This window comes from Hemicordylus capensis, chromosome 2, assembly GCF_027244095.1.
Source record: "Hemicordylus capensis ecotype Gifberg chromosome 2, rHemCap1.1.pri, whole genome shotgun sequence".
NCBI classification, from domain to species: Eukaryota; Metazoa; Chordata; class Lepidosauria; order Squamata; family Cordylidae; genus Hemicordylus; species Hemicordylus capensis.
This window is the reverse complement of record NC_069658.1, coordinates 194,197,675-194,212,862: the sequence shown is the minus strand read 5'-3', so window position 1 is coordinate 194,212,862 and position 15,188 is coordinate 194,197,675. Positions and strand designations below refer to the sequence as shown.

At 49.8% G+C, this 15,188-nt stretch overlaps 1 protein-coding gene across 1 annotated transcript in view; it reads right to left on the bottom strand.

The window, feature by feature from the left end:
• The window catches only part of ITGA5 (integrin subunit alpha 5), a 119,447-nt gene extending 113,758 nt beyond the window's left edge, over positions 1 to 5,689 (bottom strand). The window contains exon 1 of the mRNA XM_053301226.1: positions 5,354 to 5,689. Within this exon, the coding sequence (XP_053157201.1) occupies positions 5,354 to 5,502 (149 nt within the window). The 5' untranslated portion in view covers positions 5,503 to 5,689. The remainder of the gene's footprint in view (positions 1 to 5,353) is intronic.
• Positions 5,690 to 15,188: the final 9,499 nt, after the last annotated feature.

The window sequence follows — 15,188 nt, the reverse complement described above, 5'->3', positions numbered from 1 at the left end:
AGGTCTCTTGCAGGCTGCAGAAGCCCTCAGAGAGCCTCCTGTGTCAAGTGCTGTGTCAAGTCAAGAGATAAGATGCTGCCTCTTCCCTTGTTCTAGGCTCTTGGGAGGTTCTAAGTCCCTCTGAAGTAGAGTGTGAAGTTAGAAATGAGAGAAGAGGCAATCACCAGAAGAGGGCTGTTGCATGGCAACCAAACCTGTGGGCACCTCACTTGGCAAGAATGAATGTGGACGCACTGAAAGGAGCAACAACCAACACAGTTACCGTCTAGAAACACAACCGTGTTGTCCCAGTTCAGGACTCGAAGAAGCGGGGCGGGGCAGGGGATTAACCAAGGTTTGGAGCAAAAACAAAGAAAAAAACAGTCAGCCCACTGTGAAAGGGCTTGCCCCATCTCTAAGTCACATTTCCATAAGCAGGTCCACCATTTTTCCAGCATAGCTGCCGGTATGGGATATAACTGAAGAGAAGTGAGGAAGGAGGCCAGAGTCTGAGATAAGGATGGAGCCACAGCCCAGTGGCTGAGTACCTGCGTGGCATGCAGAAGGTCCTGGGTTCAAACCCTGACATCTCCAGGTAGGACTGGGAAAGACTCCTGCCTGGAATCCTGGAGAGCTGCTGCCAGTCGGTGTAGACAATATTGAGGAATGGAGAGCTGGTCTTGTGGTAGCAAGCATGACTCGTCCCCTTAGGTGAGCAGGGTCCGCCCTGGCTGCATATGAATGGGAGACTAGAAGTGTGAGTACTGAAAGATATCCCCCTCAGGGGATGCAGCAGCTCTGGGAAGAGCAGAAGGTTTCAAGTTCCCTCCCTGGTTTCTCCAAGATAGGGCAAGATTTTTTTTAATATAGGACAAGATTTACCAAAGCATACAGTACGTTACCAAAGGCCGAGAGAGACTCCTGCTTGCAACCTTGGAGAAGCTGCTGCCAGTGTGTGAAGACAATACTGAGCTAGATAGACCAATGGTCTGAATCAGTATATGTCAGCTTCCTATGTTCCTATGAGCTTGATGATGGTCTAATGGTCTGATTCAGTATAAAGCTTCCTACGTTCCTATAATACAGATGAGGCTGGGGAAAGAATGAGGTCCCAAGGGATGGGGAGAGGAAATGGGACAAGGGGAAAACAGTTCGGGCAAAGCCAGCTTGGACACTCACCCACCCACACCACTACCACACATCTTTCTGGCAACATTTCCACGCCCATTCTTATCCTCTGATGGACAGTTTGCCAGTCCAAAATGTTTTCCCCAGTACCAGACAATTAACCGCCTCCATAGCTCAGACAGACAGAAATTAACTCATATCCCATTCCGATTTCAATCTCTAGTCCTTCATAAAGAAACAACTTATTATTGTTCCAAGCATGAAAACTGGGATAGACTAAAAAGTAGGTTGTGTTGGAGAGAAGTTGATGCTTCATCCTCTTGGTTACTGGCTTGAACAGGGCAGGGCAAGTATCCAGTAGCAGACACAAAGTGATTTGGGCTGCAAAAAGGGTAACCTCAGTTATCAGAGCTGCTTCTCATGTGACAAAAATCCTTGCACAGAATGCACTTGCATGTACAGGCATGTAACCCACATGCAGAATGTGGTGACGGATGCATTTACTGCATGCTCCTATGCTACAATGCCATCATGGGCTGTAGCTTCCCAGCACTATGCATTACACGTATGTGCAAACATTATACACAGGAAGCTGTCTTGTACTGAGTCAGATCCTTGGTCCATCTAGATCAGCATTGTCTACACCAGGCCTGCTCAACTCAGGCCCCCCAGCTGTTTTTGGACTACAACTCCCATAATCCCCAGCCACAGTGGCCAATAGCCAAGGATTAGGGGAATTGTAGGCCAACATCTGCAGGAGGGCCGAAGTTGAGCAACACTGACCAGCAGCTGCTCTCCAGGGTTCCAGACAGGAAACCTTTCCCAGCCCTACCCGGAGGGACCACAGATTGAGCCTGGGGCCTTTAGCATGCAAAGCAGATGCTTGACCACTGAGCTACAAGTCACAGGATCACCTATAACTGGTTTTGTAGGCTCCTTCTTGCACGCAAGTGCGAACGTTGTTGCACTTAAGCATGCGGAGAGATCCTCACCTCAAACTCTGCTTTGGACCTGCTTGTCCATCTCTTTTCCAGTGGACCTGCTTGCACCAGTCCAGAACGTTGGAGGTGAAGAGAAATGGTCATGTGCCGTGCGGTCTAATTTTTAGCCAGCCTTCCTAGAAAACTGTAGCAACAAGATTTGAGTTGTTGCCCACCCCCAGCCCATCCCTATTGAGGCACGAAGGGTCAGGGCTCCTGGGTTCTATCTCTAGCTCTTTGGAAGAGGGCAGGGCCCGGCAGTTTGCAGCAGGGGCTGGCCAAGGACCAGGGCTTAACACTGAGCCAGGGCAGCCTGCCAGAAACCAGGACACCTGGGTTCTTCTTGAGCTGGTAATGGAGTTGCAGCCACATGCTGCATTGGCTTCCTTTCGCTGAAAATGGGCGCAGCGTCCAAAGGGAATGTCTCCTGCCATGCAAGTACCACTAGGAGCTGCACAAGGAGGACCCACCAGGGTTACATACAAAAGGGGCATTGAGATGAAGTTTAACTTCTGCCCTTTGACTGCACAGTTCTAATATTTATCTGGTACGGGACAGTTTGTTTGCTCGGGCTTGGGATGACGGAAGCTAAATGGCGAGCGAGTGGGCATGGGTGCAGTTTCTCCAGGGCTGAGAGGAGCTCCATCCTTTCCCAACACCCCTCCTGTGAGAAGCAGATCAGGCCTGCCATTTCTACCCTTGCCAAGCAGCACCAGCAGGGCAAAGCCTGGGGACAAGAGGGGTGGTAAGGGAGGAGACACTGACAAGAGATCGCCATCATGCCCACGCCAGCAGCACCCAGAAGAAGGTGGATGGCCACAGAGATCTCCGCTCAGCCAGGAGAACCTAGAATGAGGGACATGCCTTCAACACCTCTTGCACAAACTACACAGAGGGCCCAGGTCCAGAGGCTAGGAATCCTTACAGTATCTGTATCCTGTTTTTCCTCTAAGGAGCCTCACAACCACCACGTCATCTAGGCTGGTCTGAGAAAAGTCATTCCCCTCCAAGCCCCCCCACCCCGCATGCTTCATAGGTAGTGATGTGAATCCAGGTTTCCCCAAATCCAAACACAAACTCTCATCCCCGAACTGTGCTGGCTTTTTAAAGTGTCAAGCACAATGGTCACATAATAAAGGCGTAGAATGATAATATCTTAATGCCGATGAGTTACAGCTTTAAAAAACAACACCACTCTTCTCTGTTTAAAGATCTTTAAAGAAACTTAAAAGGCTGAAAGGGTTCCTCCCCAGCATTCTTTCAATGCACGTTTGTAAGCATGCGAGAAGGGGGCTGTAACTCAGTGATAGGGCATCTGCTTTATATGCAGAAAGCTCCATGTTCAATTCCTGGCATCTCCAGGTAGGGCTGGGAAAGACTCCTGCTTTAATCCCTGAAGAGCCACTGCCAGTCAACACTAAGCTAGATGAACCAATGGTCTGACTCAGTAGACAGCAGCTTCCTATGTTCCTATGGTAACTCTAATCACACAGCAGTGATGGGGAGGATCTAACTAAAGGGCTAGTCAACTTCAGCATGCAAACTTGTGTGCACATTCTAAGAGACTGCACAGTCTGCACAGCCTGATCTTAAAATGCTGGTTTACTTGGAAGGAAGTCCTGGTGAATTAAATGGGACTTACTCCCAAGTAACAGTGCACAGGACGGCAGCCTTAACAGATCTTCTGGAGACCCAGACCGGCAACAGACAACATACGCAAGCTAATTCCACCACCTATGTATTTATCTATATGGATGATGGAAGGTCTTGTTGGTGGCACCAAGCAAACAGCCAACTCGTTGCCTAGTACTCAGTTTGGAGATGGGAGAAGTCCAGTCCCATACACTTGCATCACACACACACACACACACACTCTACTCCCCCTGTGCTGTTCTCCTAAACATTTCTGCCAGATGGCACCCCACCTCTTTGACCTGTGCATGCCTTTCTAATTACCTGTGTGTGCGCGCACGTGCATGTGCCCAAGTAGGGGTTAGCCACTGTGCTCAATTCTCTCTCTGGGCCAGCGGATAGAGGAGATGACCTGCCACAGGACTCCCATCATCTCAAGCACCATTCCTCCCTCCCAGATAACAAGGGGTGTGTGCTCAGCACCCAACCCTTTTGCCAGATGCCTGAGACTCCCAGCAGAAGGAGGTCCAACCATCCTTTCCTGCCAGGGAAACCATCAGCCTACTACTAAGACCTGGGCACCCATGGCTCAGGATGGGGAGAGTAGATTAGCTGAATACTCCACTAGAGTCCCCACACAGGGAGAGGAGATCCAAGAGGATCCTACAACCTCTCTCAAGCACTTTTCCTTGGCAGATTTCCCCTCTCCCCTCTCAACACCTCAAGAAATGCAGAGGTGGGTGGAAATGGAATAAATCGGCTAGCGATTGTGTCAATCTCCCTTGCAGAATATTCCTCAAAATCGGGGACGGGGATGGAAAGGGCTCAGAGCAGGCAGGCGCCCTCCTCCACTTCCCCAGACTTATCCCCACAAAGCGTTTGGTGCGAATGGTCTCCATCACTGTGGTCTCTTTCCCCGCCAGCTCACTCAGACCCAGCCAGCCCGATCCCCTTCTCCTCTCTCCCCCCGCCCCAATCTCTCGAACCAGAGCGGCGGGGCTCAGCTCCGATTACAGGAAATGCTTCGTTCCGAGCCTGTTGGGGGCGAGAGCGAGTGGAGGTGGGGGGGGGCGCTCACGGAAAATCCTCCAGTCTCGCCTGCGGCGGCAGGGTTGGGCCGCCGTGTGTCCCTCTGCAGTTGAGCAGCAGCAGCAGCAACAGCAGCCGTAGCCAAGGGGGGAGAGTGCGGGGTGGTGGAGATCCCGAGTAACGGGAGCGGGCTGGGAGGAAACACATCAGGCGGGGGACGGTATGGGTCTGCAACCACTTAGTGGGGCTGGAAAGAGGGAGCGGGCGGCCCGCCAGCCAAATGGAGGGGGGCGTGATTTGGGGTGCGTGTGTGTGTGTGTGTGTGTACACAATTCCTCCAGCCAAATCAATCCCGTCCCATTCCATTCAATCTTCTTTTCTGGCTAAGTTATCAAAGTGTTACCAAAGTGCTCAACACCTCCGATCCTGTGCGCGCGCCTGCCTCCTGATCAATACCCGCCACCCCACGCCTTCATTCCCATCTCCACAGACGATCGGAGCCCCCGTGGCACAGAGGTGGTGGGGGGAGAGAGAGAGTGGAGGGGCCATCCCACGACGCCCCCCTCTCCCCCTAGCCACGCCGCCGCGCTTTGCCTTGCCCCTACCTCTGCGCCTCCGGGAGGTAAAAGTCCACCGAGAAGCCAAAAAAGCTGCCTGGGGGGCCGTGGAAAAGCGACGGCGCCTCGGTGTCCAGGTTGAAGCCCCAACAAGCGCAAGGCAAGCTGAAGAGAAGCAGCAGGGCCCGAGGAAGCATGGCTGTGCCGGGGCGAGGAGCAGGTCGTCTGGACGGACGGGACAAGAAGACACGCAGCAGGACAATCCCAGCCGGACTCGGAGGCTGCCTCCCTCCCTGCCGCTCGCTCGCTCGCCTAAGTCTTTTCTCCGAGCCGCCGCCGGGAACGTGAGCGCTCCCCGCCTCCCTTCCCCTCTTGCCCGGGAATGACTCACAAAAGGAGGAGTCTCCCTCCCTCCCCCTCGACGGGACGGGGGGTGGGCAGGATGGATCTCATTAAACTGCCAGCGCTGGGAATTTGGGAGAGGAGCCAGGAGAGCGCTGAGGAATATTTGGAAGACGTTGCGATCGATGGATTGCGGGGGAAGAAGGAAGCGCCACGCATCTCCCCGTGTCCCCTACAGCCACGGCGTTGCAAAGTGGTGGGATGGTGGGCTCCTCTCGTTTTTCTTCTCCTTTGCAGAGAGCTGATGATGTCACGTTGGGGTTTTCCTTGCTTGAAGGAAATCGAGCGCTCGGTGCCAACTCTAGGTCGAGAGGTTTGGTTGTGATTGGTTGCCCCGCGTTACCATGAAAACGGAGTTAGACTCAACCGAGTGAAACGAAATTTAATAAACCAAGTCAGGGGCGTTGCTTTTGAAATTATTATTTCAAGAGGGCTGTGTTTGAATCGAACTTTTTCTTTAAAAAAAGAAGAACCTCGCTGAACTGAAATCCAAAAAAGTTCGGATAATCGGTAGCCTGCTTAAATGGGAATTTTTAATGCCATGTGCGTGGGGTTCTAGAGACTCCAGTCACGTGAGAACGAGTCGTTCCATCCCAATATTAAATCTAGTATAGAGATGCTCTTGCCCCTGGACTCCGGGGAAGTCCAGGACCTCAACAGCCCCTGGGGGCCCCCAAATCCTCTTTAGTCTTTGCCCCCGGGTGGTGTAGTCCCCTGGCCTAGCATGATGATGTTAATTTGCAGGGGAGGGGGAGGGGGCCTCCAAAGGCCTATAGGTCCGGGCTCCAAATTTACCTAGGTGCACCCCTGAAATAATCATTCTAAAGCAAGTTACGATGATTGCATGGAATTCCCTTCCAGGGGCATAGCAAGAGTGGGGCTGGGGCAATATGAAGATGGCCCCTGTCCCCTTCTTCAGAGGCAGGAGAACAAAGAGCAAGCTGTTGCCATCCAGTCCATGGATGGTCCTCTCTTCCTCAGGGAACCAGGCAGAGACATTTGTCTACCCACTCACCACCCGCGCACCCGTTGTTCAGTTATTGCTACACCCCTGTTCCGTTCCAAGAAAACAGGCTTAAGGTCACACTCAGATCACTGGCTAGTCGGGATTATGAAGCTGCTTTATTACTACATCAGACCAACGGCCCATCGACTTTGACTGTGGTGACCACTGACTGGCAGGGACTAGTCTAAAGCCTCAGATGGGTCTTTCCTAAGTCCTGCGTAGGTGAGCGCAGGGGAACATAGCTAGCAGCTGAACCTGGGACCTCCTGTGCAAACCTGGTGCTCTACACACCCTCAGACAAACCTGTTTTTTGGTTTTTTGTTTTGCCTGACAAGCACAACATTAAGAACATAAGAGCAGCCAGCATAGCATAGTGGTTAGAGTGTTGGACTAGGACCGGGAAGACCCAAGTTCAAATCCCCATTCAACCATGAAACTCACTGGGTGACTCTGGGCCAGTCATGTATCTCTCAGGCTAACCTACCTCACAGGGTTGTTGTGAGGATAAAAATAAGCGTGTACACTGCTCTGAGCTCCTCGGAGGAAGAGCGGGATATAAATGCAATTACTAACTAAGTAAGTAAGAACAGCCCTGCTGGATCAGGCTGAAGGCCAATCTAGTCCAGCAGCCTGTTTCCCACAGTGGGCCACCAGATGCTTCCAAGAAGCCCACAAGCAGGAGATGGAGGAATGCCCCGTCTCCTGCTGTTGCTCCCCTGCCACGGGTGTATCCAGAGGCATCCTTCCTGAACTGGGAAGTGGCCTATATACTATAGCAACCAAGGCTAGTCGCCATTGATAGGGTTGTCCTTCATAGTAAGAGGTGAGAGGTTGCTTTAAATTTTAGTTGGTGTTTTTGCACAATTGCAGATGTTTACATTTGGTTTCAGCTCGAGTTTTGTGCAATATTTTCCATGTGATCTTTTTTTAAAAGTCATATGAAAAGAATCATTTATGCAGAAAGTGGACAAACAAAACTCCTACCAACGGGGGAGGGTAAGAAGATGACACCAGGAAAGCATGGAGGCAGGGGCGTAACAAGGTTGGAGTGGGCCCAGAGATAAGATTGTAAAATGGCCCCCCCTCACTGAAGCTCAGCTCATGAAGTAAAGAAGGTACTAGAGAAAGACATGCTGTTCTGGTAGCTCCAGGTCTTAACACTCACATCAATTTCGGAGGATGACTACAACTGAAGGAAGCCCGGGGGGGGGGTGCGGCTGGGGGAGTCAGTCATGTGACTTGCCTCTGGGGCCCCCCAAGGCAGTGGGCCCCCAGACAACTGTCTCCCCTTGCCCTAGTATAGTTACGCCCCTGCATGGAGGGACCTGCTGCATAAACCAAAAGACATGCTTCTAATGCAGCAGCAATTAATGGAGTATTTATGTTGGGGGAAAAATTAAAAATATATTTCTATACCACCCTAAACTTGCATCTCTGGGCAGAGTAGCAGGTCTCTTCTTGTGCTGGGTGCTGTACGTAACAGAGAGAGAACTTAATCCGTATCTGGGCATTTTAGATTCTTCAGCAAACAGGCAGAACTGGGATTGAGGGAAAGCTGGGGTTTGACAAGTGAATGATGTCAGGAGTCAGGCAGTAATAGAGAAACTCCTATGGTTTGGCTTTGTTAAAAGATGAGTCCATACATGCAGATAATTGCTCCGTTTCTCACTAGGTTGTACTACCCTATGCTTGTCTGAGGATTTGGAAAGGGATGTGTGAACTGACTGTCTGAAAGAAGTCAGCAAACCTTTTAGCACTTGAGGATATGTGAATCTCTGTGTAAACCGCCCTGAGCCATTTTTGGAAGGGCGGTATAGAAATTGAAATAATAATAATAATAATGTTGTTGGATGGTTCATTCCCACATGTGAAGTCACCCCTTGAACTTCCATGCGTGTGCAAAGCTGCCTGAAGTGATTACTTTGTGGGTGCGAATTACCCATCTCCCATCAAATGCTACTGACTGGGCAGGTTTCCTAGTATCTCCTCACAGCTCGTGTTCAGCGGGAAGTCTTTGACTAAGGAGACAGGAGCCCTATTCAAATATTAAGTTGCACAAGTGTACAGATGTACCTGTGCTCATTTAAAACGTTAACCTGGGTGCAAGCCCTTCAAATGCATGGTACAGATAGGGAGCTTACTGCTGTATGTGTGTTCGGCACAACATGTGAATTGCTGTACCTGTATACAGATCTGTACCTGTTTACACTCTACACGTGTGGTACAAGTGTTGAACATAATAGCCCTCTTCAGTTAATCCAAGTGCCCTCTTTTAATCCAATAGATTAATCTCAATTAATCCAGTAGCCTTCTTCATTAATCCAAGTGGCACTCACACAGTGCCAAAAGTAGGAAGTCCCACCGCCGACGCTGTCACTCAACACTTCTCTCCAGCCACTCACGATTAAAGGGGCCGTCCTCTGCAAAGGGGGAACCAACTATAAACACGAGGGAAAGCGCTTGTGTGATTGGCAGCCTGGATCTCCCCAGACTGCCAATCACGGAAGTGCCTAGAGCCTGGAGTGGGTGTGTGTGTGTGTGAGAGAGAGAGAGAGTGCCAGTGCCAGGATGGACTTCTTGCTCACTGGGTACTATACCTGTGAGCGCCACTTGGATTTAAAACATGTGAAGAGTGCTATTGTGTGTATAGGGCTCTGGAGTGGTCAACATGCATGTGTGGAATTAGCCAATAAGGGACAATGGGAGTGAGGGAGCTGGATGGAGATATTTCTACCAAGGGATATATACATGTGACTGTGAGGCAGTGCAAATAGAGAGCTGGAGGGACATAGTATGGGAGAATGCATGGAGACGGAGATGAAGGGGAATGACAGCAGATGGATTTGTATAGCATGGGGAGTGTGAGGAGAGAGAGATGAAATCAAGTTATGGGGAGGGAGTGTTGTCTGGCTGGGAAAGGGATGCTTCTTATTGTGTGTGCCTGTCATTTGCGTAGTTTGTAGGCAACTAAAAAAAGGGCTAGTGTGATCTCGTAAACTCTGGGAGTCCTTGGGTTCAAACCCCACCACTGCCATGAACATTTTGTGTGTCCAAAGGTTCCCTTGTGTTTAAAATGAAAGTAAGAGCAACTTAACAAATCTACTGTGAGATTGAGCAAGATAAAGATAGTAAAAGTCTGTACAAATTAACAAGTACTACAGGAATGACAGGGCTGCTTACTTTTCCTCAACGATTGTTATGTTTCTCTGCTAGAACTGGCAGAATGGAGGCTTAGAGAACACAAAAAGGTCCCACCCCAGGTCCACAGCAGGGAGGGTGGAACTTTGCTCTCAGCTCCCCACGCTCAGTCAGGGCCTTGTGTGTTTCTCTGTTTTTTCCACCCCAGGCCGGAGGCAGGCTGGGCCCCCTCAGCCTTGACTCTGGTTAACTGAACTCATGGAAAGGAATGACCCCTGCAATGGTACAAAACATTTGCTTAGGCAAAAACTGCGGAAAAATTGTGTGATGATAATAATAAATGACTCTATGGCCAGTGGAGGTGAGAATCCAACTGGTGACAGATTATTCCAAGAGTTTGTAAATTGCCCAGCCCAAGCACACCCACTCTGCCCCTCCGTCTGACTCAGATGCAAAGCAATATGTAAATTTGTGGGTGGCTTTTGATTCCCCACAGGAATCAATTGTAAAGGTTTAATTGTAGCCAGGGACACAATTGTGCAACCTCTTCTGAAGCCTTGTCCAGCCTTGTGAAAGAACAATAGAATGCCTCTGAGCTCATGCAGAGTGCCTTTCCCAAAGCCTAATTTACTGTTTTCCCTCTCTGTCTTGATAGTTAGCATTTTTAGCACAACCCCCTAGACCACATATCCTACTGTAACCAAATCAAAGTATATGTAACTGAAATAAATGCATATTCTGTCTGTGTTTACCCATGCCTCCATTTCCCTGAGCTTCCTCTGTTTTCTCCTTTGTTTTCTTTTCTAGATTGTTTCTAAATTTCTAGAAGCTCCTTAGGGTTCCTCTGCTCTCCTTCTTTGCCAAGTGTCATGTGTATGAATTATACTACAACAACATCGTACATTTTAGTTGTTCAAAATACTTGGGCATAATATTATATCAGTGATCCTTACAACAGTCCTGTAGGGTAGGTCAGTATTATTATCTCCATATTGTATGGGGAAGCCAAGGTAATAGTAGTTTGCCTACTGCCTCATAGTGGAGCTATCCACCTGACCGGGCGGGTGGGGGGACGGCTGCACGAAGCTTATTTCCCTCCAGACAATCCATCTGTAGTTGCTGAGAGTATGAATCATGCTCCCAGACGATCCTCCACTGTGCTAGGCAGCGTGGAGCTCTCAAGGCTAGGATGATGTGTCCTGGCCTCTGGGTATCCCACAATGCACTGCACGCCGAGCGCGGTGCATTGCAGAATACCCCCAGGAGACAGGCGTTCTAGGCATCTGTCTCTGTGTCTCCATGGGCTAAATGAAGCCCAAGGAGACACACGATGATGGGGCCTGGGCTAATGGCATGTTGGCACTATTAACCCAGGCTAACGGTCTTAAAAGCCAAGCTAGGCGGCGCTGCCCCACTGAGATCAGGCCCAATCCTGATGGTTCTCAGGCGCGGCCTAACCCAGGCTGGGCTTCCCTAGCCTGGGTTAGGCTCCGCGTGAGAACAACCTCAGTGAATTCATGACTGGTAAGAGCAGGGGTGCACAACCCAAATGCCCAAGTGGGCCAGAACCAACTCGGCCAACTTGGCATGCAGGGACCGAGGTCAATTTTCAGTACATTATGACATTAAAACTAATTATGAAGCACATTAATGGAAGCAACTATGTCACTTATGGGTCTTTCTCCCTGTCAAGGGACCCCAAATTTTAACCAAGGAGAGTGCCCATAAAATAGGCCCTGTCCCTGCTCAGTCAGTGGGGCACCAGGAGTACATGCCAGCCCCAAATAAATATCCTCCGCCGCCGCCTGAGTCACCATTGCTTTCAGCCTCCAAACCTAGGCATGCAGTCCTAGAGCTCTTCATGAATCCTGCTGTTCATGGTTCTTACTGCAAGATACTCCTACCTCAGGGCCAGCAAAAAAAGTCCCTGTGGGCCAGATCTGGCCCCTCGGGCCTTATGTTGTGCAGGCCTAGGTAAGAGATTAGAGTTGCCACTGGTTTTATTTTAGGGTTCCTGTGTCTTTGGTGGCTTTGTGTCAAGCAGAAAATCAGCTGGTGATGCTTTTTGTGCCATGGAGTTGCTGTAATAGTGAAAGGTTCACCAGCTTGGACTTTTTCCAGCTTGCTGCACAGCTGTTAAAGAGCCTATGTTCCACTAGAAAATGGCGTGGTAGCAACCCACCAACCTGCTTCCTTAGAGCCATATATGATCTGCACCATCTGTTAGGAACTAATACATATGATGATTGCAGGGGAGGCAAAGGGGAGGCGATATGTAAGGGATTGGGCTCCCACGTCTCCCTCTGACTCTATGAGACATTCCACCCACCCAATTCCCTTTCCAGGTACTAATACCAGAGCCAGGAGTTCTGGCTCCCAGTCTCTGCTCTGCCTCCAGTTGTTACTAGAATGACTCCTGATCTCCAAACAGACAAACAAACACCCTGGCAGCTCATTAGGGGTGTGTCTGCTATTGACATTTAAGAGAAGTGATTTCATTTGTCTTATTATTTATTTATATTGCGCTGTCAATTTCTGCATCACTTTGCAAATATGACTGAATGATTTCTTGAAAAGGATCTTGATCCTCAACACACCAGGGCTGGCTGCAGGTGCCTGCTCCAGAGAGCCTACAGTCCAGTGCCCTGGTCCATTGGTGTTTGCAGAACCAGACCATACTGTACATTAGAGCTGCTGCCAGTTGGCATAGATAAGTACAGTCTGTGACCTGCCAAGCTGAACAGAGCCCACCAACTATATGTAGCAGCCCATTAGGGGCTCAGTAAATCATCTGAAATTTTTTACCTGCCTGGTACTACAAAAACCTGCCCCATTGCAACCCAGACACGGGATAAATCCCCAGATACTGCAGAAGAGAAGGCAACCATGACAGTTCCTGCCCATTTCCTTCCCTAGTCCTCCCTTACCTGCTGTGTAGCACACCTGGAGTTCACATCTCACTGGAGAGGTAAACACATGCATCTAGTTCCCAGAATGCTGAGCTCCTGGTAGATCACAGTGTATTGCTGGTGGGGGTGGGTGGGTGTTGTTGGTTCCTAATCTGGCAAGTCCCCAAACTGAGTAGTCTTCCAAATGGAGCAGGTGGAATTGTACCTACATTTGGGGCGGAGGGGTGGTTAGGGTTCAGTACTAGATGGTAGGGGCCATAGCTCAGTGGTAGTCAGGGGCGGATTAAGCCTTTTGCTGCCCGTAAGCGGCCAAGGATTTGCCGCCCCCACCACTGCAGCAAGGGTAGGGGTGGAGGGCGAGAGCCCCCCCTTTTTCTCCTTAAAAACCACTGCTGTGCACAGCGGGATAAGGTCATCGAAGGTCGCACAGCAGCGGCTGCGGAGTGAAGGGAAATCCCCCCCCCTTACCTTTAAAATGTTGCACAGGTGACGGGGCGGCAGCAATTGCAGTGGGGAAGGGGGTAGTGGGCCAAGGGGAAAGTTCCCCCTGTTAGCAATGCCGCTGAATGGGCAGCAAGGGCAGCGAAGGAGAGCTCCTTCCATATCCCCTCCTCAAATGACTGCACGCCCCATCTGCAGTCCGTGATGGGCCTTTCTCCATGTGCGGAGAAAGGCTCATAACAGACTGCAGATGGGGCATGCAGTCATTTGGGAGGGAGGAGGCGAGATGGAAAGAGCTCTTGCTGCCACCTCTGTCATCCTGGGGATGACCTGCACAGCGGCAGTTTTTAAGGCGGAAAAGGCGGCCGGTGGGGGGGGCTTTCCCCTTGCCCCCAGAGAGAGGCGGCAAAATCTGAGGAGCGGAAATATTTGCCGCTCCTTAAATTTTGCTGCCGTAGGCAAGTGCCTACTCTGCGTCTGCTTAAATCCACCACTGGTGGTAGTGCATGTGCTTTATGTGCAATCCCTGACATCCCCAGGTGGGGCTGGAAGACAGGATTGCTGTCTGAAGCTCTGGAAAGCTGCTGTCAGTTGGAGTAGACAATACCGAGCTAGATAGTCCAGTTGCTGCATATAACAGCTCCATATGTTTTATTTATTTATTTATTTATTTTTACATTTTATATCCCGCTCTTCCTCCAAGGAGCCCAGAGCGCTGTACGACACATACTTAGGTTTCGCCTCCCAACAACCCTGTGAAGTAGGTTAGGCTGAGACAATACGTTATGTTATGATACGTTATGCAAACGACAAAGTACTGGCTGTCGTTTTTGCCCCCAACTCCCAAGTCTGTGCATGTTTCCACAAATTGCATCGAATGAGCAAAGAAGCTGGCATCAGCATTAAGAATCTCTACTCTTGGGGGATAAAAGAAAGTTTTCATCTCTTATGACTTTAAAGATCTGTTTTGGAGTATACTGTATGTGCAATCACTGGTAACATCTCTGAGATCCTGGGCTGAATAGGACTTCCAGAGGTGAAAGGATGAAGTTTCAGTGCTCAGTAGAGATCCTTGCAACAGGCATACATTACACAATGACTGCAGGCACACACCTCTTTCTTCGGATAGTGCTGCATACAATGCTTAACTTCCCGTCCCTTCAAATGGTGGATTCCCCCTCCCCATAAAACCTGGCCAGCTGCCGATTGCTTTATTTTCCATTTCTTCAGTCCACTATAACGTCTTCCAAGATTTTTGGTATCTATTACTTAACTGTGCCCTCCTCCAATTGCTATATATCTTTCTCTCTACTTCTACTCTTCTCTGGAGTGGTTATGGACATACATCATTCCGCACGTTGCCACTAGATGTCGGCTTTACTTGGCACAGTGCTGCACAGTGCACAGATTCAACGGAGTGCCTCTGCTTTCTGTTTGGGGCTCAGGATGGGGTTGATGGCAGAGAGACTCAGTTCTGGGGCTATTCAGAGGCAGCCCAAAGCTGAGCAAGAGCCAGTCTTGATCTGCATCCTGGGTGGGAAACGGAAGTGAAATAAGCAACACATTACACAGAAGCAAATGTGAGTATATCCCCGACCCATGTCAGTGTGAACTAGAATCTGAGTTGGAATTCATTTGCTTTGGAATATTACTTTCATCCTTCTAACCAATCACTTACTCTGATAGAAGGGTTCACAGATTTGTTCTACTGGGATAGCTAGATCAAGAACAAGAAAATGCTTCCCTGAAGACCTGTACACACGAGAAGCTGCCTTATACCGAGTTAAACCATTGGCCCATCTAGCTTATTATACAATCAACTGGCAGTGGCTCTCCTAGGTTTCAGGCAGAAATCTTTCCCTGCCCTACCTGGAGATGCCAGGGCTTGAACTCGGGACTTTCTGCATGTAAAGTAGATGCTCTACCACTGAGCTATAGCCCCAATACAAGCATGATGATAGACAGGTGAAAGTCAATTAGAATTGAT